This window comes from Dipodomys spectabilis, unplaced genomic scaffold (genome assembly GCF_019054845.1).
Source record: "Dipodomys spectabilis isolate Male_0828 unplaced genomic scaffold, ASM1905484v1 ptg000052l, whole genome shotgun sequence".
Lineage (NCBI taxonomy): Eukaryota > Metazoa > Chordata > Mammalia > Rodentia > Heteromyidae > Dipodomys > Dipodomys spectabilis.
Genome location: NW_024870729.1, coordinates 4,830,169 through 4,855,137, shown reverse-complemented (window position 1 = coordinate 4,855,137; position 24,969 = coordinate 4,830,169). Strand labels below are relative to the sequence as shown.

Below are 24,969 nucleotides of genomic sequence, written 5' to 3'. Positions count from 1 at the left end.
AGGTAGCTTTCAGCTTTTTAAAAATACTGTCTGGTGTTAACTGCTGAAGCTTATGTATGTCTCTACTATGTTAAGGTCTGATTCTTCTGTGCCTAATTTGTTCAAAGTTTTGTCATAAAAGATGTTAAATTTTCTGCATCTACTGAGATCATAGTTTTTGTCTATTGTTCTAATAAATCACCTTTGATGTAGTGTGTCATGTTCACTTGTGTATGCTGAGCCATCCTGGAATGAATCCCATTTGATCATGGTAAATAATCTTTTTAATGTGTTGCTGGATTGCACTCATTGGTATTTTTTTCAACATTTTCATTGGCATCAATTCATTGTACAGGAGGGTTTATTGTAATGTTGCCATTAATGCATATAATGTACCCTGATCAGATTCACCTCTTCTATCATTCAATCATTGTCTTTTCGCCTTCTGTAAACCATTTCAACAAGTTGCTAGTACTTTTTGAGAATTTTTGCATCTATGTTCATCAAGAATATTGGCTTATCTGCTTTTCTAGGCGTTCGGGACGATGGTGGACATTCAAACAGAGCGTGGGTACCAGAAGCAGCCGACCATCTTCCAAAATAAGAAGAGCAGCTGCTGGGAGAAAGTGGCAAGGAGAAGCTCCCCCGATACTACAAGAACATCGGTCTAGGCTTCAAGAAGCCCAAAGAGGCCATTGAGGGCACCTACATTGACAAGAAATGCCCCTTCACCGGTAATGTCTCCATCCGAGGGCGGATCTTGTCTGGCGTGGTGACCAAGATGAAGATGCAGAGGACCATTGTCATTCGAGACTACCTCCACTACATCCGCAAGTACAATCGCTTCGAGAAGCGCCACAAGAACATGTCTGTGCACCTTTCCCCCTGCTTCAGGGATGTCCAGATCGGCGACATTGTCATCGTGGTCGAGTGCGGGCCCCTGAGCAAGACCGTGCGATTCAACATGCTCAAGGTCACCAAGGCCGCTGGCACCAAGAAGCAATTCCAGAAGTTCTGAGATGACACTGCCCCCTCCCCAGGACAAATAAAGTCATTTTCCACTCTCAAAAAAAAAAAAAAAAAAGAATATTGGCTTATAACTTTCCTTTTGTGTGTTGTGTCCTTTCTGGTTTTGGTATCACAGAAAATTGGGAAGAATTCTTCCTCTTTTTCTTTTTTTTTTTTTTTGATTGGTTGTGGGGCTTGGACTCAGGGCCTAGGTGCACTGTCCCTGAGCTCTTTTACTCAAAGCTAGCACTCTACCACTTTAAGCCATAGCGCCACTTGTCTTTTTTATACTAATTTAAGAATTAGTATTAGTTTGCCTTCAAATGTTTAGTAGAATTTAGCAGTGAAGTATCTGTTCCTAGGCATTTCTTTGATAAAAACTTTCCATTATTGATTTCAATTCTCTAAGTACATGCATAGTTTTTTACCATTCAAGGGGAAAAAAAAATCCCTCAAGATATTAAAAAAGGTTGCCTGTGAGCCAAAAAGTTCCTTAGGCACACTGATCCTTTCAACTTCTTCCTATGTCCACGTTTTGAAAGGAACTTTTGGATATCTCACTGGCCTCAGGTCACAGGGTAACTATGAGCATAAAGAACAGAAGAGACTAGAAAAAATTGTTTCATGTTTTAATAAGTACAAGGTGCCTTTCCTAGTAATGAGCCTAAAGAGGTAGAAGTAAAAATGAATATACCTATTTGTGTGAAATACCACACAGTTCATCACATGAAATTATGAGTGAATGAACTTAATTTTTTCCCCAGAAATAATCCCAGGTACCAAAATCAACAAAAAGCTGTGTGGGCTCAGCCTCTCACCCTACCAAAATGTACTTCATTTGGGGAGCTCCAGTCCACCTCTGATGAAGGATAACAATCTCTCACGTGTTTACAACATCACATGAGAAAATATTAAGGTACAATATAAACCATACAAGTGACTTTTTTTTTGTCAGTTGTGGGTCTTGAACTCTGGGCTTGGACACTGTCCCTGTGCTCTTCAGCTCGGACAAGTACTCTACCGTTTGAGCCACACCATTTCCAGTTTTCTAGTGGTTTATTGTAGAAAAGAGTCTCACAGTCTTTCCTGCCCAGGCTGGCTTTGAACCAGCTACTCAGTCTCCTGAGTAGCTAGGATTACAGGCATGAGCCACCAGCATCTGGCACAAGTGATTGTTTGGAATACACCTGCAGGAAGAATGGTTGGTGGCACTGATAATATCTCATTTTCCATCTCTTCTAATGAATCGCTGGAAATAAGGCAACAAGACATATGGGCAACAAGTTCCTCATCCAGGTTTTGAATATAATTTCATCTCATTATTTTTTCAGATGTTGGCTGTGAATTTGATCAAAACACAAAATGAAGACTAGACTCCAAAAAACAGTGCTCCTGCTTGGTGACTAGCACTGGCATGATAAAACATGAGAGAACCTCAGCAGACAGAACAAAACTTAGTTATTATTCCCACTAATCCATCGAGTCTGGATTTTTCTAATGGCATAATATCAGAAACAACTGATAATTATAAGCCACATCTTCTAATCCTAGTACAGTGCCATTCCCCCATACTATGCTGTTTGTTTTAGCTTTACTGGCAGTATTTAAAATTAAATTATTTGATAAATAAGGGGCTGGAGAGAGGGGAATAGAAAAAGGCCCTGCTGGGCTATAAAGGGTGAATATGGCTAAAATAGATTCTCAGCATATATGAAACAGAACAATTTAAAATTACTGAAATTGTATTAGGTCAAAGGGAAAACTGCAAGGGAAAATGGTAAGAGAAGGAGGAGATTAAGCTGAATGCATTGTGCACATGTATGGATCTGTCACAATGAAATCATAAGCAAAAAAAGAAAAATAAATTACTTTAGACCTTACAGTTTTTGCTCCAATTTAATGTCCTCTAACAGGACTATAACATGGATAGAAAAACACCAACTCACTTCCATAGTAAGTAGGGCATGAGGAATACAAAGCCTTACAAGAAAATGTTAAACAGCTTTATTAAGACATAATTCACATATCATAAAAATTTCCATTCATGGAATTTAGTGGTGATATACTCAGGGTAGGGCAATCCTCATCACTATGTAATTTCAGAACATCATCATCATCAAAGATCCTGCACCCAGTAGTAATCAAGTCCTAATCTTCAACTCCAACTATCTACCAGACCCTGTCAAACATGTATGTCTATGAACTTTTAATGTGTCCATTATATGAAGATAGAAACATAAATGCCATCTTCTGAGTAGCTTCTATTGGCATGTTTTCAAAATTCATCAATGTTGAAGCATGCACCAGAATTGATTAAAATTGAATAATATCCCATTTTACACTATGTTTACTTATATTTGGGTTACTTTTTTTTTGCCAGTCATGGGGCTTGAACTCTGGGCCTGGGTGCTGTCCCTCAGCTCTTCAGCTCAAGGCTAACACTCTACCGCTTGAGCCACAGCACCACTTCCAGCTTTTCTTTTCTGCTTATGTGGTGCTGAGGAATTGAACCTAGGGCTTCATGCATGCAAGGCAAGCTCTCTACCACTGAGCCACCTTCCCAGCCCATCTGGGTGACTTTTTTATCTTTGTAATTGTATCATAAACATTCATGGATAAGGTAGACTTTTGTGTGTGTGAGCATATGCTTTGCATCTTTCTCCCTCTTTTTTTGGTTGTGGGGCTTGAACTCTGGGCCTGGGCGCTGCTCTTTAGTTCAAGGCTAGCATTCTACCACTTAAGCTACAGCATCACTTCTGGTTTTCTGGTTTTAATTAGAGATAAGTGTCTCATGGACTTTCCTGCCTGGGCTGGCTTTGAATCACAATCCTCAGATCTCAGCCTCCTGAGTAGCTAGGATTACAGGCATGACCCACCAGCTCCCGGCTATGCTTTGCATCTTTCTTTTCTTTTTTTTTTTTTGTCGGTCATGGGGCTTGAACTCTGGGCCAGGGCGCTGTCGCTCAGCTCTTCAGCTCAAGGCAAGCACTCTACCACTTGAGCCACAGTGCCACTTCCAGTTTTTTCTGCTTATGTGGTGCTGAGGAATCGAACCCAGGGCCTCATGCATGCAAGGCAAGCACTCTACCACTGAGCCACCTTCCCAGCCCCTGCTTTGCATCTTTGCTGCTTTGCTGGCTCATGTGACCACTCTAAACTTTTTGTTGTTGCTGTTGGTCTTGGGGCTTGAACTTGGGGACTGGGTGTGCTCCCTGAGATCCTTTGTTCAAGGCTAGCACCCTAACTCTTGAGCCACTGAGCCACTTTCAGTTTTCTGGTGATTAATTGGAGATAGTGCACTTTTCTACCTAGGCTGGCTTCAAACCATGATTCTCAGATCTCAGCCTCCTGAGTAGCTAGGATCACAGGTGTGAGCCACCAATGTCCACCCAGAATTATTTTTTTAACAAATACATACAAGATCAAGTGTGTGCCCTGTGAGCTTCACTGTGACATGAGCATTGTGGCAAATGACTTGAATGCCTTGCCCCTGGTGAGGGCCATCCCATTACAAAGGACAATGTGAAAATACCTTCTATCCTACTGCCAGTGGTTGCCCTACTTGACAGTGAAGGGAAGCACTTCACAAAATGTAGTCCCAGAGAGTCCCATTATCACTAGGAACCAGTTACAAGTGGAAATTCTTAGACTCTAATCCAGATCTATTGAGACAGGAACTCATACAGGATCCAGCTGACTGTGATTCCAGATGATTCTGAAACCTACTCCAGTTTAGGGGAAGACAGAGTCCACTGTAGAGCACCTTTGGTTCTGAACATCAGCTATAGCTACCTTACTAGTGATCATGCATACATACTAAATCCCCTAAAATGAGGATATTCATAGTATAAGAAAGTATTTTTTTTCAAGGTATGGTCTCACTATGTAGTCCACATGGGCCTCAAACTCAGTCCTCCTACTTGAGTCTCACAAGTGTCTATATTACAGGTGTGCTCTACCATGCCCAACTTCAGAAGAGAACTTTCTGATGGAGTCAATCGTATAACTCAAGGAGAAGCGCCTGACACTTTCCAGTAATGAGGGACACTTGATGTAAAGTGTTCACAGAGAAAACCCAGCTCAGAAGGAATTTCAAGACACCACTCAAGGACAGTAACATAATCTACCTTAACTTGCTATTTTAAATATTCCTATTCATTCAAAACCTCAAGATCACACTCTCATAGTTCTCTTACCTCACTGGAAAGAACATTGTACAGAGACGACAGAGAACAGTAATTTAAAAAGAACACATGTTCTACAACCTCCATATGTTCAATATTTTGTTTTGTTTTTTCTTAGTGCTGGTAATGGAACCCAGGACATTACACATGCTTGACAAGCACTCTACCATTTTCGAGCTACCCCTCATCATTTCTTTTTCTATTTTTACTCTTAATTTTCATCTTCAACCTTTAAAGAAGAACTAATACCCATACTACTCAAGCTCTTCCAAGAAATAGAAGCAGAGGGAACAATCCCAAACTCATTCTATGGAGCCAATATCACACTTATCCCTAAACCAGGCAAAGACCCAACAAAAAAAGAGAACTACATATCAATCTCCTTGATGTACACAGATGCAAAGCTCCTCAGTAAAATTTTAGCCAACAGAATCCAGAAACATCAAAAAAAAATCATACATTACGATCAAGTAGGCTTCATCCCAGAGATGAAGGGATGGTTTAACGTACATAAATCAATAAATGTAATCCATCACATCAACAGATCCAAGGTCAATAACCTCATGATTATCTCCATTGATGTGGAAAAAGCTTTTGATAAAATACAACATTCATTCATGTTAAAAGCACTGGAGAAAATTGGAATCGAAGGAACATTCCTTAAAACAATAAAAGCCATATACAACAGATCGATAGCCAATATTGTACTTAATAATGAAAAACTACAACCAATTCTCCTAAAAACAGGAACAAGGCAAGGATCCCCACTCTCTCCATTCCTCTTCAATATAGTTCTGGAATCCTTAACCAGAGCAATAAGGCAAGAAAAAGACATTAAAGGGATATGCATGCAGATGACATGATATTATATCTTAACGATCCCCAAAAACTCCACCCCCCAGACTCTTAGAGCTTACAAACCACTTTGGCAAAGTAGCAGGATACAAAATTAACCCACAAAAATTAGTTGCTTTTCTGTACACCAACAATGTACAAGCAGAAAGGGAAATCAAGGAAACCCCATCTACAATAACCTCAAAAAAATAGCTAGGAATTAACCTAACCAAAGATGTTAAGGAACTATTTAATGAAAACTAAAAAAGCCTAAAAAGAAAGAAATCAGAGGACATCAGGAAATGGAAAGACCTTCCATGTTCTTGGATAGGCAGAATTAATATAGTGAAAATGGCCATACTGCCAAAATTGATATATACATTCAATGCAATTCTCATTAAAATCCCAATGACATACTTTACTGAAAGAGAAAGCAATCCAAAAATTCATATGGAACAACAAAGATCTAGAATAGCCAAAGCAATTCTAGGCAAAAAAAAAAAAAACATTGAGGGCTGGGAAGGCGGCTCAGTGGTAGAGCGCTTGCCTTGTATGCATGAGACCCTGGGTTTGATTCCTCTGCACCACATAAGCAAAAAGAAAAAAGCCGGAAGTGGTGCTGTGGCTCAAGTGGTAGAGTGTTAGCCTTGAGCTGAAGAGCTGAGGGACAGCGCCCAGGCCCAGAGTTCAGGCCCCACGACCAGACCCCACCAAAAAAAAACATAGAATGGATCACGATACTGGATTTCAGCTCTACTATAGAGTCATAATAACAAAGTCAGCTTGGTATTGGCACAAAAACAGATTCAAAGACCAAGGAATAGATTAGAAGCTCCAGAAATAAAACCACATATTTATAGTCTACTGATATTTGACAAAGGAGCCAAAGACATACAGTGGAAGAAACATAGCCTCTTCAACTATTGGTGCTGGAAAAACTGGGAGGCACATGCAAAAAAAAAAAAAAAAAGTGGACCCCAGCCTGTCATCATGCACTAACATCAACTCAAAATGGATTAAAGACCTTAACATCAAACCCAAAACTCTGAAACTACTGCAGGTCAGAGTAGGAGAGACACTAGAACTTATACGCACAGGCAGGAACTTCCTGAACAGTCCCAGGGTCACAACAAATTGGGGAGAGACTCCATAAATGGGACTACCTTAAAATAAAGTTTCTGCACAGCTAAAGACATAGGTACCAAACTAGAAAGACAGCCAATTAATTGGGAAAAAATATTTACCTGCAATATATCAGACAAGAGCCTGATATCCATTATATACAGGGGACTTAAGAAACTAATCCCTCCCAAATCTAACAAACCAATTACTTAATAGGCAAGGGAACTAAAGAGAGACTTCTCAGAAGAGGAGATAAAAATGGCAAAGAAACACATGAGGAAATGTTTATCATCCCTGGCTGAAAAGGAAATATAAATAAAAACAACCCTGAGATACCACCTTACCCCAGTCAGAATGGCCCACATCCTATATTCAGCCAAGGACAAATGCTGGAGGGGATGTGGAGAAAGAGGAACCCTATTACACTGCTGGTGGGAATGTACACTTATACAACCACTTTGGAAAGCAGTCTGGAAGTTCCTCAGAAAGCTATATATAGACCTCCCTTATGACACAGACATACCACTCCTAGGCATCTACCCTGAGCAACAGGAACCAGGATACAAGGATACATGCACCTCCTCCATGTTCATTGCAGCAAAGACATGGAAACAACCCAGATGCCCCACTACAGATGAATGGATCCAAAAATTGTGGTACCCATATACAATGGAATATTATGCAGCCATTAGAAAGGACAAAGTAATAGCATTCACAGGGAAATGGATGGAACTAGAAAAAAATCATTTTGCTGGGTGTCAGTGGCTTGTAATCCTAGCTATTCAGGAGGCTGAGATCTGAGGATCACAGTTCAAAGCCAGCCCCGGCAGGAATCTCCGTTAGATTCTAATCTCCACTCAGAAATCTGGAAGTGGTGCTGTGGCTCAAGTGGTAGAGCACTCACCTTGAGCTAAAGAGCTGAGGGACAGTGCCCAGGCCCCAGAGTTCAAGCCCCATGACCAACAACAACAACAAAAAAAGACGAAGAAGAAGAAAGAAAAAATCATTTTGAGTGAGGTAAGCCAAGAGCAAGGAGACAAACAGTACATGTTCTCCCTGATATGGTATTAAATACAAAATGCAAGGAGATACAACAAAGTAAACAGGACTCAAGAAACAAAGGACCTCCACTCATTTTGTTGTACACTTCTAGATGACTCCATGTTCTTGACCACATATATAGTGGTGAGGGAAGCTAGGAGGAGAACACAGAAACATAGAGAAAAAGGAAAACATACAACAGAGGGGCCCATCACCTGCACTGGACATTGATGGAAACAAACTAAGCAACTCAAAGGCAGCGATGGAAGGGAGGGAATGAGAGGGAATTAGGGAACAGCTTACACTAAACAAAAGGAAAGAAATGTACATATCACTCGATGTGGAAGAAATAGTTATATTGTTAAAGCACATCAAATTCACAAACTTTATAGACCACGATAATGACAATTTGCCTCATGAAGGTTAGAATGTGTTTGTGACTTTAACTATCACTATCTCAAAATACCGTGAAATTTAAGTAATCACTTAATCACAATAAAAATTTATAGAAAACAGAAAAATGAGGTTACTGGCAATGCTATCTTTCAGTTATAATGGCAGTTATGTGAACATTTATTTTATTTAGTTTATTTCTTAGGTGTTTATTCCTTAGGTATAGCACAAAATTGTATTTTATACATTTTTCTGTATATGTCTTATATTTCATGATAAGAGATTCAAGAAAAAAAGTGGAAATGTGAATTTTCTCATACATATCATTAAATAAATTCAGAATCAGTAAAAAAATTTCATCTTCCTTTGCTTTATTGTTAATATAAAGGTGATGCACCAAAGAGTTACCATTTCATAAGTCAAGCAATGAGTACATTTCTTTCTGGACAATGTCATCCTTTCGTCGCTCTCCCCGTTCTTCCCTCCCATCCCCACCCACAGGTTGTACAGTTTATATTAAACATACTGAGTACCCCTGCTGCTTTTGTTCACCCTTTGTCCTGCCATTTCTGTGTCTTTCCCCACCCCAAAGGCAGATAGAAGAATAAACAATATAAAAGGAAAAATAAGAAAAAAAACTCTTGTTTCCATTTCCTGGGTTAATTTGATATTATTTTATATGATCAGAGGCACAGAGGCATGGCACCTTTGTGTTCACCCCTAAGAGTATCCTCCTTTGGTCTGTGTGTGAATGCCTAGAGTTCTGTACCTCAACGTTTTTTAAATTGGGAAGCAAAAATGTTCTTTGATAAAGGACTACACTTATTTCATGTTGCACCATTTAAAAATCTCTATTAATACTTCTTTTTTTTTTGGGGGGGGGGTCCGGTCGTGGGGTCTGAACTCTGGGCCTGAGCACTGTCCCTCAGCTCTTCAGCTCAAGGCTAGCGCTCTACCACTTGAGCCACAGCGCCACTTCCGGCTTTTTTCTTTTTGCTTATGTGGTGCTGAGGAATCAAACCCAGGGCCTCATGCATGCAAGACAAGAGCTCTACCACTGAGCCACCTTCCCAGCCCTCTATTAATACTTCTTAAGAGCTTACAAACTTTATTAGGGTATGCAAGGCTTCTTTATGACTATATTTGTATTAGTTAATTTAGATACTGGGTAATTTCATTGCTTCCTACATCTTCACCAAAAGCAAACATCCTCAGAAATGTGAAGCCAGGTTTAAATCAAATCTGCTTTGCTCTTGCTCCCACTTGGGCAGTCAGATGTAGAAACAGATGTAGAAAAAGAATCATATGGCCAAACAGCAAAACATAATGAAAACCCCAAGCATAAGCAACAACCTCCATCATCAGCATAGAACTGTTGTAATTTTGATTCAGTCTTTAAATCCTACCCTTCAACAACTAGTCTGGGTTTTATAACATTTCCCTTGTCTGAGACCTTCCAGTATCTCTGAGCAAGTTAAAAACCTTCTGATAAGTATCCAGAATATCCTGAGCAGTGGGTCTTTCTGCAGGAGTCTGGCTCTTACAAGCCTTGTGAATATCAAACAAATGGAATCGAACCATATCACTGCCTTCAACATGACCCAAAAGGAAACTGGAGACATCTGGAATCTTCCAGATGTCAACCTTCTCATCATAGGAAGGCATAAGCTCATCATGAAAAGGTGTGTCCTTTCCATAGGGCCACAGCTGCTCTGGAGCCACAAAATCCCCATGAAGCTCCCTGTGGCCACACTTCACAAACATCTTAGAGCTGTGGTTCACCAGAGGCAAGGCATCCAAGTCATTTGCCACGATGCTCAAGTTACTTGTAAGCAGATACTGGGACAATGTCTTGGGCAAGTCATTAGAATCACACATAACCAGTGTGCCCAGAGGGCTGTGGTGTAGGTAGTTAATGATACTGACATACCCTATAGCCAACTGCAGCCTGTGCTGCCATGTGTTCACATTTTGGTACTTTGAGAGGGTTAGTGTTTCCTCTAGGTTTCTCAAAGAACCCAAGGGGTGATATTCAGTAAGGATACTGTTGTCATCCTCACAATAGCCAACCAGTGTGACAATGTGTTTACTTTGTAGAGATTTCAGCATTTGAAGTCCATGGAGAAAATCATCTTTCATTTCCAAACTCTTCAGCCGTGAAAGAGCAACTTTGCGTTCCTTCCACTCAGACAGAAAGACCTGACACAAAGACACAGAAACATCAAATTGAAACTTTTCCTAAAGCAGAATGGGAAACAAATACATTCTAAGGGACAGGTGTGGTGCTGAAGACACAGAAACCAATGAAACACAAAGCCACTCTCTGCTGTCACAGAGTTGTATTTAGTCTAAATGTAAAGACTCACTTGTAAATAAACAGAAACATTTAGCAAAGTAAGCACTCACATTAATGAATAAGATTTTAGGGCAGAAGAGGGCAGAAGAAAATGCCTCTGGTCTGGATGCTGGGAGCCATCCAGTAGGAGGGGCTGTTAAGTTGCTCTAGGTTGATGATCTTAGAGGATAATCAGAAATAGCAACACAATGTTGAGTATGGGGAGGGCAAACCCAAGAGTTGCGCGTGTAAAGGCTTGAAGTGGCAAACAGATTTTCATTTCAACTTAGCTGACCTTGAGGACTTCAGTCAGGCTTTCTTGAGAAAAAGTGTTAAACTCTTATCCAAAAAAAAAAAAAAAAGGCTAAAAGCAAAAGGGGATGAGGGAATGGCTCAAGTGGCCTAGTGCCTGGCCTTGAATTCAAACTCCAGGACAGACAAAACAAATAATACATATTAGTCATTAGTGCTAAAAAGCAGCATAATAAACCCTAAATAAGAATATTTAGGGCCTAGTGATAGAGTGCTTGCCTAGCATGCATGAAGCCCTGGGTTCAATTCCTCAGTAAAACAAACAGAAAAAGCTAGAAGTGGCATTGTGGCTCAAGTGGTAGATTGCTAACCTTGAGCAGAAAGCTCAGGGACAGTGCCTGGGCCCCCCTGAGTCCAAGCCTCAGGACTAGCAAAAAAAAGAATATTTATATGTAAGGAAAACATTTTATATGGTCTTTGGTTTTGTTATTTCAACTATAAAAGCAGGAGCTGAAATGCTACACAAATATTGCTTGTACATATGGCACAGAAAAGAAATGTTCACATTACTCCCTCAAGGGTTTATTTTTATTAGTTAGGAAAAGCAGGAGGTACTGTTAGGAAGGAAGGAAACTGCTTTACTTAAGTCCTAAGAGAGAAGGTAGAAAGTTATAAAGCAGAAAATAAATAGGCTCAGAAGTCAGGATTCCCTGCCCCAGTCTATTTCTGCACACTGTGACCTGTGTCTCCATTGCTAAACTAAAAGTTATGGTTTTCTTTTCTTTTTTTGCTGAGCTAGGAATCACCAAGGGCTAGAATCACAGAGGCTAGAAAAAACCCTCCTCTCATACTTCTAATCCTACTAATGAGCTACTCAGGAGACTGAGATAAGAGGATCACAGTTCAGACTCTTATCTCCAATTAACCAGCAAAAAGCTACAAGAGGAGGTGTAGTTCAAGTGGTAGAACACCAGTCTTGAGTTTAAAAACTAAGAAAGAGCACAAGGCTCTGAACTCCAGCTCCAGTACAGGCACGAAAAGAGAGAGGGCAGAGACAGACAGACAGACAGACAGACAAAAAAGAAAATGAAAAACAAGGCTGGTTAAGTTTTGGGAGCATTACACAACAGTCTATTATGTAACCACCATAATGCATAATTTTATAGAATGAAAACAGAAAGAAGTAACATTACAAATGAAAATTGTTAATATACTATTATCCTACCTGAAAAAGACCAAGACAAAATTATATAAAAATCAAAGATGCTGGTGGAGAGGAAAAGCAGGAGAAAAATGAGGGAGGGGGTAACAAGTTTGACAAGAAATGTGCTCACTACCTTACTTATGTAACTGTAATCCCTCTGTATATCATCTATAATAAGTTTTTTAAAAAAATCAAAGAAATATGCTAATGTTCCAGTTACTATCTTTCTACATTGAGATTCTAGGTGATTTTCTTACTCCATACCTTTGTTATTTTTCCAGGTCTTTCAAATAAAACATATGGGGGCTGAGAAGGTGGCTCAGTAGTAGAGTGCTTATCTTGCATGCATGAGGCCCTGGGTTCAATTCCTCAGCACCACATAAGCAAAAAAAAGCCAGAAGTGGCGCTGCAGCTCATGTGATAGAGCATAGCCTTGAGCTGAAGAGCGGTGGGACAGCGCCCAGGCCCAGAGTTCAGGCCCCACGACCAACAAAAATAAAAATAAAAAAATACATAAATAAATAAATAAAACATATGTTAGTTTTATAATTTAAAACATTTTTTAAAACTCCAAATTAGGGGCTGGGAAGGTGGCTCAGTGGTAGAGCGCTTGCCTTACATGCCTGAGGCCCTGGGTTCCATTCCCCAGCACCACATAAGCAAAAAGAAAAAAGCTGGAAGTGGCGCTGTGGCTCAAGTGGTAGAGCGCTAGCCTTGAGCTGAAGAGCTCAGGGACAGTGCTCAGGCCCTGAGTTCAGGCCCCACGACTGGACCCAAAAAAAAAAAAACCTCCAAATTACTATATAAAATAAAAATAGGTTAGAGGACATCAAATGCCTAAGAAGGTAGGTTCATTATGGATAAACCTGGATAACTACAGCTGACTCTTCATATTCAAAAGAGTAATCTTTCAAGATCTCAAATCACTCAATCTGAGAAATTTCACTATTTATCATAATCTCCATTTAAAAAGCAATTATGTTCAATAAAAAATTCATATATTTAAAATGTTTTCATGTTGACTACAATCTCTTCATTAGATTTGTACCACTACCGAATGCAATATTGACCCTACGCTACATAGTGATCACTAATACAAGCAGATGGTTTTGGTCTGACCCACTTTTCACATAAAATAAAATTTCTTCAAAGAAGCTGCTTCTATATATTCAATAATAAATGGTAAAAGGAGCATGACCACACCTCATGACTTCTGAATGAATAAGGGTTGACCTTATTCATGTTGAATTCATTCTTGGACTTCAGATAAATGAAAGACTACTAAATATTATTTATTACTAGACTACTAAATATCATTTATTACTAAACAGTTAATTTTTGAGGAATCACAATTATTTGATACCACTCGTTAAAAATTTGCAAATCACAGATAAGAATAATTTCTAAGTAACCTCTAACTGCCTTATAATACTTAAAAATACACTGGAAGAAAAAAAAGGCTAGGATTAGCTCACTGCTTAGTGGTACTGCACTTGCCTGGCATGTTCAATCCCTGTGACATAGGAGAAAACATAAAATAAGAAAAAAGAAAAACAGATATGAATCCTAACAATCCTGGAAGATGATCAGACCTCCTATGCTCATGAACTGGAAGAACTCATATTGTAAAAGTATCTATAATACCAAAAGCAACCGATTCAACATAACTCCTATTGAAATTTCAGTGAAATTTTTCACAGAAAAAATAAAATCAATCCAAAAATTAGTATTGAAGCACAAAAACCCTCAAACAGCCAAAGAAATTCTTAGCAAAAAGGATAGGAATCTAGTTTCTGTCTTCTACATGTGGAGATATCTAGTTTCCCAATAGCATTTGTTGGAGATACTATATTTACTCCAATGTATGTTTTGGGCACCTCCTTTAAGAATCAGATGGCTACTGCTGTGTAAGGCTATTTTAGGGCCCTGTATTCTATTCTCCTGGTCTACAGTTCTGTCTATGTGTTACTACCAGGCTAGTTTTGTTACTGTGGCTCTGCAGTATTATTTGAAGCCCAGTATGATGCCTTCAGCATTGAAGATACATTGAAAATTCCTTTCTCTCACCCTGTACCAAAATCAATTCAAAACGCATCAAAGCCAGATGCCAGTGGCTCACATCTGTCATCCTAGTTACTCAGGAAGCTGAGATCTAAGGATCATGGTTCAAAGCCAGCCAAGGTAGTAAAGTCTGTGAGATGCTTCACTTCATCAGCAAAAAGGCAAAAGTAGAGCTGTGGCTCAAATAGTAGAGAACCAGTCTTGAGCAAAAAAAAAGCTAACGGACAGTGTCCATACCCTGAGTTCAAGCCCCAGGACTGGCACAAAAAGAAAGAAAGAAAAAGAAAACAAGTATGTACCAGTTATTTTTTCTTCCTCACTACTGGTTGGTTAAAACGGATGTCCTTGGTCCTGAAACTATCAGGTAGACTGCCTTTTTCGCATCTTCTCAGATTTATCTTTCTTACCAGATGTCCACATTCTCATCTCATAGTCTCATGTCCCTCTGGTCAGAGTCCTCCCTTGACCACCTATAGCAACATGCCCACTACTCTTTTTCCTTGTCCTGCACTGTCTTCATTAACATAATACTAACATATCATATTATATATTTGGTTTTAAAATTTTGACTCTCTAAGAGTCAAACACTAGCAAAAAAAGACAGCATATTTGCTTTTATCACTGATGCACCTACAACCCCTACAATGAGAAAAGTACTTTATACACATTCCTATCACTTCTTCCTAACTGGATCCTTCCTTTAAAAAAGTAACTCTGTTAGGCTAGAAAGGTGGCTCAGAGGTAGAGTGCTTGCCTTGCATGCATGTGGCACTGGGTTCAATTCCTCAGCACCACATAAACAGAAAAAGCCAGAAGTGGCACTGTGGTTCAAATGGTAGAGCACTAGCCTTGAGCTGAAGAGCTGAGGGCCAGTGCCCAAGCCCAGAGTTCAAGCCTCACTACCAACAACAACAACAACAAAAAAAAGCTGGGAAGGTAGCTCAGTGGTAGAGTGCTTACCTTGCATGTATGAGGCCCTGGGCTCGATTCCTCAGCACTACATAAGCAGAAAAGGCTGGAAGTAGTGCTGTGGCTCAAGTGGTAGAGTGCTTGCCTTGAGCTGAAGAGCTGAGGGACAGTGCCCAGGCCCAGAGTTCAGGCCCCATGACCAACCAAAAAAAAAAAAAAAGTACTCTGTATACAGGCAGGCATAGTGGTAACATGCCTGAAATCCCAGCACTCAGAGTTCAAAGCCATCTTGGGCTACATAATGAGTCCTGGTCTCAAAAATAGACAAATCATTTTTTTAGTTTGTGTGTGTGTGTGTGTGTGTGTGTGTGCACGTACACGTGCAGTTGTCCTGGTAGCTGGTCTGGTCCTGGGAGCTGTCCCTGAACTTTTTTGTTCAAGGCTAGTGCTCTACCACTTAAGCCATAGCTCCACTTTCAGCTTTTTGTGGCAGCTTGATGAACTTTCCTGCCCAGGCTAGCTTCAAACCAGATCCTCAGATCTCAGCCTCCTAATAGATAGGTTACAGAGATACAGGCCATCAGTGCCTGGCACAAACAAATGATACTGTTTTTAAAACACATCTGTCCACATTAAGGATGAAGCAGATGTGGGTTCCTTGTTTCCTCAACAAAAGCTGCAACATCAAGCTACAACTCCAAAGGTATATTTCCTTTTCTCTCCCTGCCTTTTGCCAGTCTTTAAACCAGTAAAACACAAGAACATAATCCTTAGCTGGCTGCTATAGCCACTGACTGGTCAATAGGCCTCAAGTTTTCATAGAAGCAATGACTACATGAGGTAACGCACATACTTGCTGGTATTGAGTAAAAGGCTCTAGGAACTTTGAGGACTGGATTCACCCTTTGGTGAGGGAAAAATTATCATTTTAGGTTGAAAAACAAGAAGAAATTATTTAGAACTGGAGCTGTGGCTCCAAGTGGTAGAGCATTACTCTTGAGCAAAAGAGCTCAGGGAGAGCACCTAGACCAAGTGCAAGTCCCGGGACTGAAGAAAAAAAATATTCATACACAGTTTCTGTCATTTTTGTAGTTTTCTACATAAATATGTAATTTTGAAATTGAAAACAAGACACACTTTTTTTTTTTTGGTCAGTCATGGGGTTTGAACTCAGGCGCTGTCCCTCAGCTCTTAAGCTCAAAGCTAGTGCTCTACCACTTGAACCACAGCACCACTTCCAGTATTCTGATGGTTTATTAGAGATAAGTGTCTTACGGACTTTCCTGCCCAGGCTGGCTTTGAACCTCGATCCTCAGATCTCAGCCTTCTGAGTAGCTAGGATTACAGGCATGAGCCACAGGTGTCCTGATAAGACATACTTTTTTTTTTTTTTTTTGGGGGGGGGGGGGTCCGGTCGTGGGGCCTGAACTCTGGGCCTGGGCGCTGTCTTTCAGCTCTTCAGCTCAAGGCTAGCACTCTTCAGCACCACTTCTGGCTTTTTTCTTTTTGCTTATGTGGTGCTGAGGAATCGAACCCAGGACCTCATGCATGCAAGGCAAGCGTTCTACCACTGAGCCACCTTCCCAGCCCTAAGGCACACTTTTTATCTCACATTTCCTCCTGAGGCCACATAGGTTCCTAATTACAGTAAATGACTACAAAATATTCCACTGAGGATTGGAAGATAATGTAATTAAACTCTAAAATTACTGTACTGGTTTTCTATTAGTATAGTGTTCTTTTATACATGTAGCTTCCCTCCTACCCCCCCCACACCGCCCCCCCCCCCCCCACACCCACCTTTGGAGTACCTTATCAGGCTAAACATGACCTAGAATCTAGTAATTTCTGGCTTTTTGTTTTGTTGTTTTTGAACCACTCACTATATTGCCCAGGCTAGGCTCAAAGTTCTAACAAATGATCCTCCTCCTTCAGCTTCCTGCGCAGCTGGGACTAAGGTGCCCATCACCACAAAGGCTTATTATGGCTCATAGCACAGAAAGCTAAATCACTCTCCCCAAAAGATGATACCAATCTCAAGAGGCTGAGATCTGAAGACTGAGGTTTGAAGCCTGCCTGGGCAGGAAAGTCCATGAGACTTTTATCTTCAATTAATCATAGAAAAAGCCAAAAGTAGCACACTGGCTCAAGTGATAGAGCACTAGCCTTGGGCAAAATGGAGCTCAGGGACAGTGTCCAAGCCCAGAGTTGGAGCCCCAGGACTGACAAAAAAAAAAAAAGAGGTAACACCAATCAATAATAGACATACTTACTCTCTTCACAGCTCCTTCCCCAATGCACTTTAACTGCCTTACTTCTGTCCTCAGCTCCTCACAGGATAGCCAAGGTGAGCAGTCTTTCATCTGTCCCATTCTGAAGTAACCATAAGGACAGGACCTGGGATCCTCAGTAGATCGTTGAGGGAAAATGAAAAATTGGTTGAGGCAGAGGTAAAGAAGAACATTCATGAGGGCCACGGCAAGCAGCAGGCCAGCAACCCGGGGGACTGCTTTGTGGGAGAGACCTTTCCTGCTCTCCTGGGGATTCCTTTCCATGTTGTTATCCAGTGTCAGCTCCTAGAATATAGTAGGCAACAAGGAGTAATAATAATTACAGAAAATATCCAGGTTTATTTCCATGAAGGAGTTTGGATGACACAGAAGGCAGTCTAAAAATGATCACCTCTCTCATGCCTCATACACTCACAAGTTCAGTTACCTTTGGCATCACTGTTTGGCACAAGGGAGGTCTGATTAGGCTCAATGTCAGCCACTTCCATAATAAGTATTCTTGATTACAAACTAAATTTTGGATTCATTCAAATTAAATTAGGCTAGAAGGAAGATGCTGATGTTTGACTTTATCTCATCTACAGTATTTTACACTAAGTAGTTATTCATGAATATTTACTGTAGAAGCAGAATGTCTCTTAGTTAGGGTAGTAAGTAGCGGCCTATTGATCTCAGTTAGGATGTTCCTACCTGAGCAGGCAAGGAATGTGCTCAGTGGTAGAATATGAAGAACTCTCTGGTTTCATCTCCAGCATAGCAAAACAAAACAGAATTACTCTGTAGCAGAAATGAAAGGGGGCCAGGCGCCGGTGGCTCACGCCTGTAATCCTAGCTAATCAGGAGGCTGAGATCTGAGAATCTTGGTTCAAAGCCAGCCCGGGCAGGAAAGACCATGAGACTCTTATCTCCAATAAACCACTAGAAAACTGGAAGTGGCGCTGTAGCTCAAGTGGTAGAACGCTCATCTTGAGCTGAAGAGCTGAGGGACAGCACCCAGGCCCAGAGTTCAAGCTCCAGGACCGACAAAGAAAAAAAAAAAGAAAAGAAAAGAAATGAAAGGGAGTCCAAAAGACTGAAGCTCAGCCTGTACTTGGGACACACTGGCAATAATCATGGGCAAGAGTGGACAAATTCCTGAGGTAGAATAATGGTGATGAATCTGGGAAAGGTAACTCAGGTGTCACTAGCAGTAGGTAACCAAAGATTCCAGAACTGGGCTAGAATCTTTACCTTAGAATTGTCATGGAGGGATCTGGACAGGGACAGGCCTGAGGAGCACCCTGGGCAGAGGGTGCTTCTCCCTCAGAGTGAGACCTGCTCCCTCAGAGCAGGTGCTCATGAAATAGAAGCATGCAATGTGAAGGTGCGGCCAGCTGATCACCAGCACTGCGAGAGACAAGAACAGTAGGGATAGAATTGCCCTGAGATGTGTACGGTTACCTTCTAGGAGCGTCTTCTTTTACCCAGCTAGGTATCTATCCAGATATCTGAGTTGATCAGTGCTTGATTGGTCCCAGGGGCTGATGTGAAAGCCCTCTGTTCAAAATACCAAAAAGGAGGTTTTGATGTTGTTTTTTTTTAATGCTGTTAAAATGTTGTTTTAAAAAAATGCAACTCGGCTGGGAAGTTGGCTCAGTGGTAGAGTGCTTGCCTTGCATACAGAGGCCCTGGGTTCGATTCTTCAACACCACATAAGCAAAAAAAAAAAAAAAAAAAAAAAGCCGGAAGTGGTGCTGAAGCTCAAGTGGTAGAGTGCTAGCCTTGAGCTGAAGAGCTGAAGGACAATGCCCCAGGCCCAGAGTTCAGGCCCCACTACCGACAAAAAATAAAACAACAACAAAAAATGCAACTCTGCATACAAATAAAGAACAGAAGAAGTCCAAATAGTTCACCTTTCCCATGGCATGCTGGAGCCTGATATCCCTCAGCCTCTTGCCTTCCAGGGTGAGGCAGAAGCCACAGAACAGTCCTTAGCCTGGTCACTGCCACCAAAACCTGTCAGCTAGTGTGGGATTAGGGTCCCAGGATTTCTCAGCAACCTGTGTTGTCTCAGTGTTCTCACCCAGACTTGATCTTAACTCCTTCTACACAGCCCTACTTGGTGTGAAGTGCATAAACAACAATAACAAAGAAAAAAAAACCTACTACTTCATTTAAACTTTCCATCCTCCAAAACTTTGCAGCCCTTTCTTTCCCTTTGCAACATCCAAGCCCCACTGGTGGGCAGTCTCAGCAAGGGTCTCATAAACCCAAGAGGTTAGTTTTTACAAGGCATTCAGCTGGACCAGGTCACCATTTCTCTTCAAACTTACACTGGCCCCTCCCCACTTTTACTCTCAGCTGATGATCTTGGTTCTCATTTCACTGAAACATAGAAGCAATCGGAGAGCATTTCTGCAAGTTCCCACACTACGTTTTCTCCTGCTAAAACAAAACTAGACTTCGTCCTGGCTTAGGAACTCACTGCTCCAGTAGCTTTCTCCTTCTGCGACACTACCAGAAAGCCAGGAGTTCTGCCTTGTCTAAAATATCCACTTTTCCTCTTCAACTATTGTCCTACCTCTCGTTCCTTTTCAGCAAACTCCATCACAGAACCCAAACCCATTCTCTCCATGGCTGTCTTCTCTTCTACACCGCATTGCTGGCCCATTCAAACTGATTTTATCTGACCAAACACCTCACCAGTCAGCAAGCAGTCCATGTTACTTAAAGCACTTCCCTTATTTGGTTTCCAGGAAACTACTGTTGGAGGATCCTTCTCATCTCTCTGGGTGCCAGGTCCTCCAGGCTTGGACCTTAGACCTCTTCATTCACTCTGCATGAGCTCACCAGATTCTTTGCTTTCCATCTCCACCTGCTGATGGGCCCCAGAAATATAGGTTCAATCCTAGCCTCTCCTAGAAGTCAAGGTTTGCTTTCTTTACTTTTGGATATCTGATGGACAACTCAAAAGTATTTCATTCAGCAATAAAAAATCTAACTATTTTAGATTGGTTAAAGGACCTGAATAGGCATTTCCCTAAAGTAAACATCCAGACAATCAACAAACACATGAAAAAATGTTCGATTTTATTTGCCATCAAGGCAAATAAAACCAGGTGCCAGTAGCTGTAATACAAACTACTCAGGAGACTGAGACCCAGATAAGTATGGTTCACAGTCAGCCTGAACAGAAAAATCTTCAAGAATCCATCTCCAGAGGTTGGAGGCATGGTTCTGTTGATAGAGCACCAGTCAATGAGTGAAAGCTAGCCAATGAGTGAAAGCATTAGGTACCAAATTCAAGTCCCAGTCTCAGACCAAAAAGAAAAAAAAGAACATTCCATCTCCAAAAGAACCAGCAAAAACACCAAGATGGGGGCATGGCTCAAGTGGTACAGTACCAGCTGAACAAACAAGCCAAGCAAGTACAAAGCCTTAAGTTCAAACTGCAGTACCTGGAAAAAAATTGTGATGAGATACTTCTCATGATAGACTACTTCATATCTACCCATGGTGATTATAATGAAAATAAATCAGACAAGGAATGTTTATGAAGATGTGGGGAAATTATAATCCTTATACAATGCTAAGGAAAATGTAAAATGAAGCTTCTGTGGAAAATTATCTGTTATTTCTGTGCTAAATACAGGTAATCTATTACACAATAATTCTACTGCTCAGAATATGCCCAAGAGAACTCAAAATACATTGACACAAACACTTAATACATGTATGGTCAAAGCAGTATTATTTAGAATACCCAAAGCCAGGCATAGGTGGCTCATGCTTGTAATCCTAGCTACTCAGGAGGCTGTGATCTGAGGATTACAGGTCAAAGCCAGCCCAGGCAGGAAAAGTCTATGAGACTCTTATCTCCACCAGAAAACCAGAAGTGGTGCTGTGGCTCAAGTAGTAGAGCACTTGCCTTGGCTGAAGAGTTCAGGGACAGTGCCCAGGCCCAGAGTTCAAGCCCCACAACCGATTTAAAAAAAGAAATAGAGGGCTGGGAAGATGGCTCAGTGGTAGAGCGCATGCCTTGCATGCCTGAGGCCCTGGGTTCGATTCCTCAGCACCACATAAGCAAAAGGAAAAAAGCCGGAAGTGGCGCTGTGGCTCAAGTGGTAGAGCGCTAGCCTTGAGCTGAAGAGCTGAGGGACAGCGCCCAGGCCCAGAGTTCAGGCCCCACGACCGGACCCAAAAAGAAAAAACAAAAACAAAAAAAAGAAATAGAATACCCAAATGGTGGAAATAATCCAAATATATACCAACGCATGAGCTAGGTTATAAAATAAGCTATATCATTAAGTGGAAAATTATTTAATTATAAAAAGAATAAAACACCAATTCATGCTACAACAGAGATAACTTCAAAAAACATATACTTAGTTAAAGAGGCTAGTCACGGGGCTGGGAAGGTGGCTCAGTGGCAAAGCGCTTGCCTTGCATGCCTGAGGCCCTGGGTTCGATTCCTCAGCACCACATAAGCAAAAAGAAAAAAGCTGGAAGTGGCGCTGTGGCTCAAGTGGTAGAGCGCTAGCCTTGAGCTGAAGAGCTGAGGGACAGCGCCCAGGCCCAGAGTTCAGGCCCCCGACTGGACCCCCAAAAAAAAGAAAAAAAAAAAAAAGGCTAGTCACTGTAAAAGTCTATTTACATAAAATGCCCAGAATAAGCAAAACCATATAATCACTAAACAGATTAGGGGCTTCTACAATTTACTGGAACAGGAAGATAAACAATAGCTACTTATGAGAATGTAATCCTTGTTCAAAAAAGACAGTAATGATGGTTGCACAATCTTGTAAATACATTTAAAAATCACTAAATTATATGCTTTAAAATGGTAATTTTATGGCATTAGATATATATTTCCATCTTAAAAGATAAAAATATCACCTAAGAGGCCCTGGGTTCGATTCCTCAGCACCACATAAGCAAAAAGAAAAAAAACAGAAGTGGCACTATGGCTCAAGTGGTAGAGCGCTAGCCTTGAGCTGAAGAGCTGAGGGACAGTACCCAGGCCCAGAGTTCAGGCCCCACGACTGGACCCAAAAAATAAATAAAAATAAAATAAAATTTAAAAAAATATCACCTAAGCTCACAAATCTTTTCCAGAAAAACTACTTTTTTGCTCCCATTATTGAACTCATATAAATTAAAAAATGAGGGCTCTCTCCCAGTTTCCAGGCTGTGGCTAAGGGTCAACACAACACTGACGCCTCTAATCAGGAAATGTCAAAAATAATTGATTCTTGCTGAGTACCAGTGGCTCATACCAGTAATCCTAAACTAAGAAGGCTGAAATCTGAGGATGGAGGTTCAAAGCCAGACTGGGCAGTAAAGTCCATGAGAATCTTATCTGCAATTAACCATCCAAAAAATAGACAGAAGTGTAGCTGTGGCTGAAGTAGTAAAAGTGTTATACAAGAGTGCAAAAGCTAAGGGACAGCTCCTAGACCCTGAGTTCAAGTCTTAGTTCTGGCAGAAAAATAAAAATTTTTTAAAAAATAGGTGCTCAGGAAAACAATTATGCAATTGCTTTAGCTTCACTGGACAGCCAACCTTGCCTAAGTAAAGCCACCTTCTCACTTCCTAGAGATATCTGCAGTGTTCATGATGATCAAGTTTCCCACCTTTCTCATAAAGATTCCAGGCCCACATCTCTCTTCAGTTTATTCCCTCACATCATCAAAGACTTCAGCTGAAACTGTACAACTTTCATCACTCAGACTTCAGTCTCCAAAGCTTCTTCCACATGCACCTGATTCTTGAAAGGTACTCTTAAAGTCTTGTCCAGTCCATCTATATTTAGAATAGTTAAAGTAACCACGTAATCCTAGCTACTCCAGAGGCAGAAATCTGAGAATCACGGTTCAAAGCCAGCTTGGGCAGGAAAGTCCATGAGACCCTTACCTCCATTTAACCACCAAAAAGTCAGAAGGAAAGCTGTAGTTCAAGTGGTAGAATGCCAACCTTGAGTAAAAAAAAAACTAAGGGACAGCACCCAGGCCCTAAATTCAAGCCCTAGTCCTAGCACATATAAAAAAGTAAAGTAACCAAGTTCATGTCAGTCTTGAGCAAAAAAGGTAGGAAAGGAGGGAGGGTGGGAGGGAGGGAGGGAGGGAAGGAAGAAAGGAAGAAGGAAGGAAGCAAGCAAGCCTGTCTCTATGCATTGGCTTTAGTGGCCTTCTAAAATGCTTTTATTTCTAAGTCTCTACTGCAACTCTCATCTTTCTTCTGAAATGCTTCACTCAGTAGGCTCTTCAAGGTCTAGAATGTCTACAGATAAACTCAGTATTTCCCACAATCCCCAGCAGGATCCTTCTCCAGGGCTTCTTACTCTATGATTCACAGACACCCTTCCCACTCAAGTAAAAATCCTGGATAACTTGATTCCTCCCTCCCTTGACTTTGAAAGCACTAGATACAACCAGTTCTGTCACCCAAATCTCTCCTATCTGTTCACATCTATCCCTCTGTTCTAGTACAAGCCATCAGCAGTACTCACCTGGGTTTCTCAACTGTTTACTGATGTATAGTGTCTCCTTCCTTTTCCAATCCATTCTCCACACAGCAGATAAGATCTTTTTTCTTTAATGAAATATTTCAAAAGAAAAATAAATGAAATAATGATCATCTACCTGGCTTTGTCAACTTTGTTCCTCTTTCTGTGAGGTTTTGTGGGGGAGGGGGTTGTTTTTGGCACTGGGGAGCCCATCGAGGGTCTACTTTTTCGAACATTTCTCTTTATCCCATCCTAGCCCCAGACTTTTCTTTTCTGTTCAAAAGCATCCTTCTGGGAATGCCAAGACCCAGATTCCCACATCCTTCTTCCTCTAAACTGAGTTTGATCTGTCCTGCCCAACTGTGCTCTCATGCCTGGCATGGAGCAGGTACTGGTTAAGAATGCACTAACTGTCAGGCTCTAGTGGCTCATGCCTATAATCCTAGCTATTCAGGGGGTTGAGATTAGAGGATCACAGTTCAAAGCTACCAAAAAGACAGGAGTTGAGCTGTAGCTCATGTGGTAGAGCACTAGCCTAGAAGCTCAGGGACAGCACCCAGCACCTGAGTTCAAGCACACCATCTGATCAGGTACAATTTACCCCTCCTGGTCTAAGCCACAGTTTTTTTCTCTGGCATTCTCAGACTCAATAAATCTGCCACCCTCCTCCTCTTCCCCCTCCTCTCCCTCCTCTTCCTCCTCCTCCTCTTCCTCTTCATTTTTGTATCTCTTACTATAGTCTAACTTTTTTTTTCTTTTGTCAATCATGAGGCTTGAACTCTGGGGCCTGGGCACTGTCCCTCAGCTCTTCAGCTCAGGGCTAGCTAGCACTCTACCACTTGAGCTACAGTGCCACTTTTGCCTTTTTCTGT

The 24,969-nt window shown here is 41.1% G+C and overlaps 1 protein-coding gene and 1 pseudogene across 2 annotated transcripts; one reads left to right on the top strand and one right to left on the bottom strand.

Moving 5' to 3' along the window:
- Positions 1 to 510: 510 nt before the first annotated feature.
- Positions 511 to 1,063, top strand: LOC122107658 (annotated as a pseudogene).
- Positions 1,064 to 9,030: 7,967 nt separating this feature from the next.
- Positions 9,031 to 24,183, bottom strand: Pomk (protein O-mannose kinase). Of its 2 annotated transcripts, XR_006147396.1 has the most exons (5): positions 24,101 to 24,183; positions 19,054 to 19,149; positions 17,596 to 17,898; positions 9,650 to 10,760; positions 9,031 to 9,424 (listed from the first exon to the last, which is right to left on the bottom strand). XR_006147396.1 is itself a non-coding variant. In XM_042679495.1 (3 exons), exons 2-3 carry the CDS (start codon positions 17,875 to 17,877, stop codon positions 9,990 to 9,992), a joined length of 1,053 nt encoding a protein of 350 aa, XP_042535429.1. In that variant the 5' UTR covers positions 17,878 to 17,898; positions 19,054 to 19,149; the 3' UTR covers positions 9,576 to 9,989. The 2 variants fall into 2 exon arrangements, 1 of the variants encoding a protein (XP_042535429.1); XM_042679495.1 differs by lacking the exons at positions 9,031 to 9,424; positions 24,101 to 24,183 and having other exon boundaries at positions 9,576 to 10,760.
- Between the last annotated feature and the right edge of the window lie 786 nt (positions 24,184 to 24,969).

Coding starts and splice junctions, on each gene's coding strand:
- Pomk (XM_042679495.1), bottom strand. CDS start 17,877: ATGGAAAGGAATCCCCAGGAGAGCAGGAAAGGTCTCTCCCACAAAGCA. Junction 10,761..17,595: donor GGGAAGGAGCTGTGAAGAGA/GTAAGTATGTCT, acceptor TCTTTGTGTCAG/GTCTTTCTGTCTGAGTGGAA.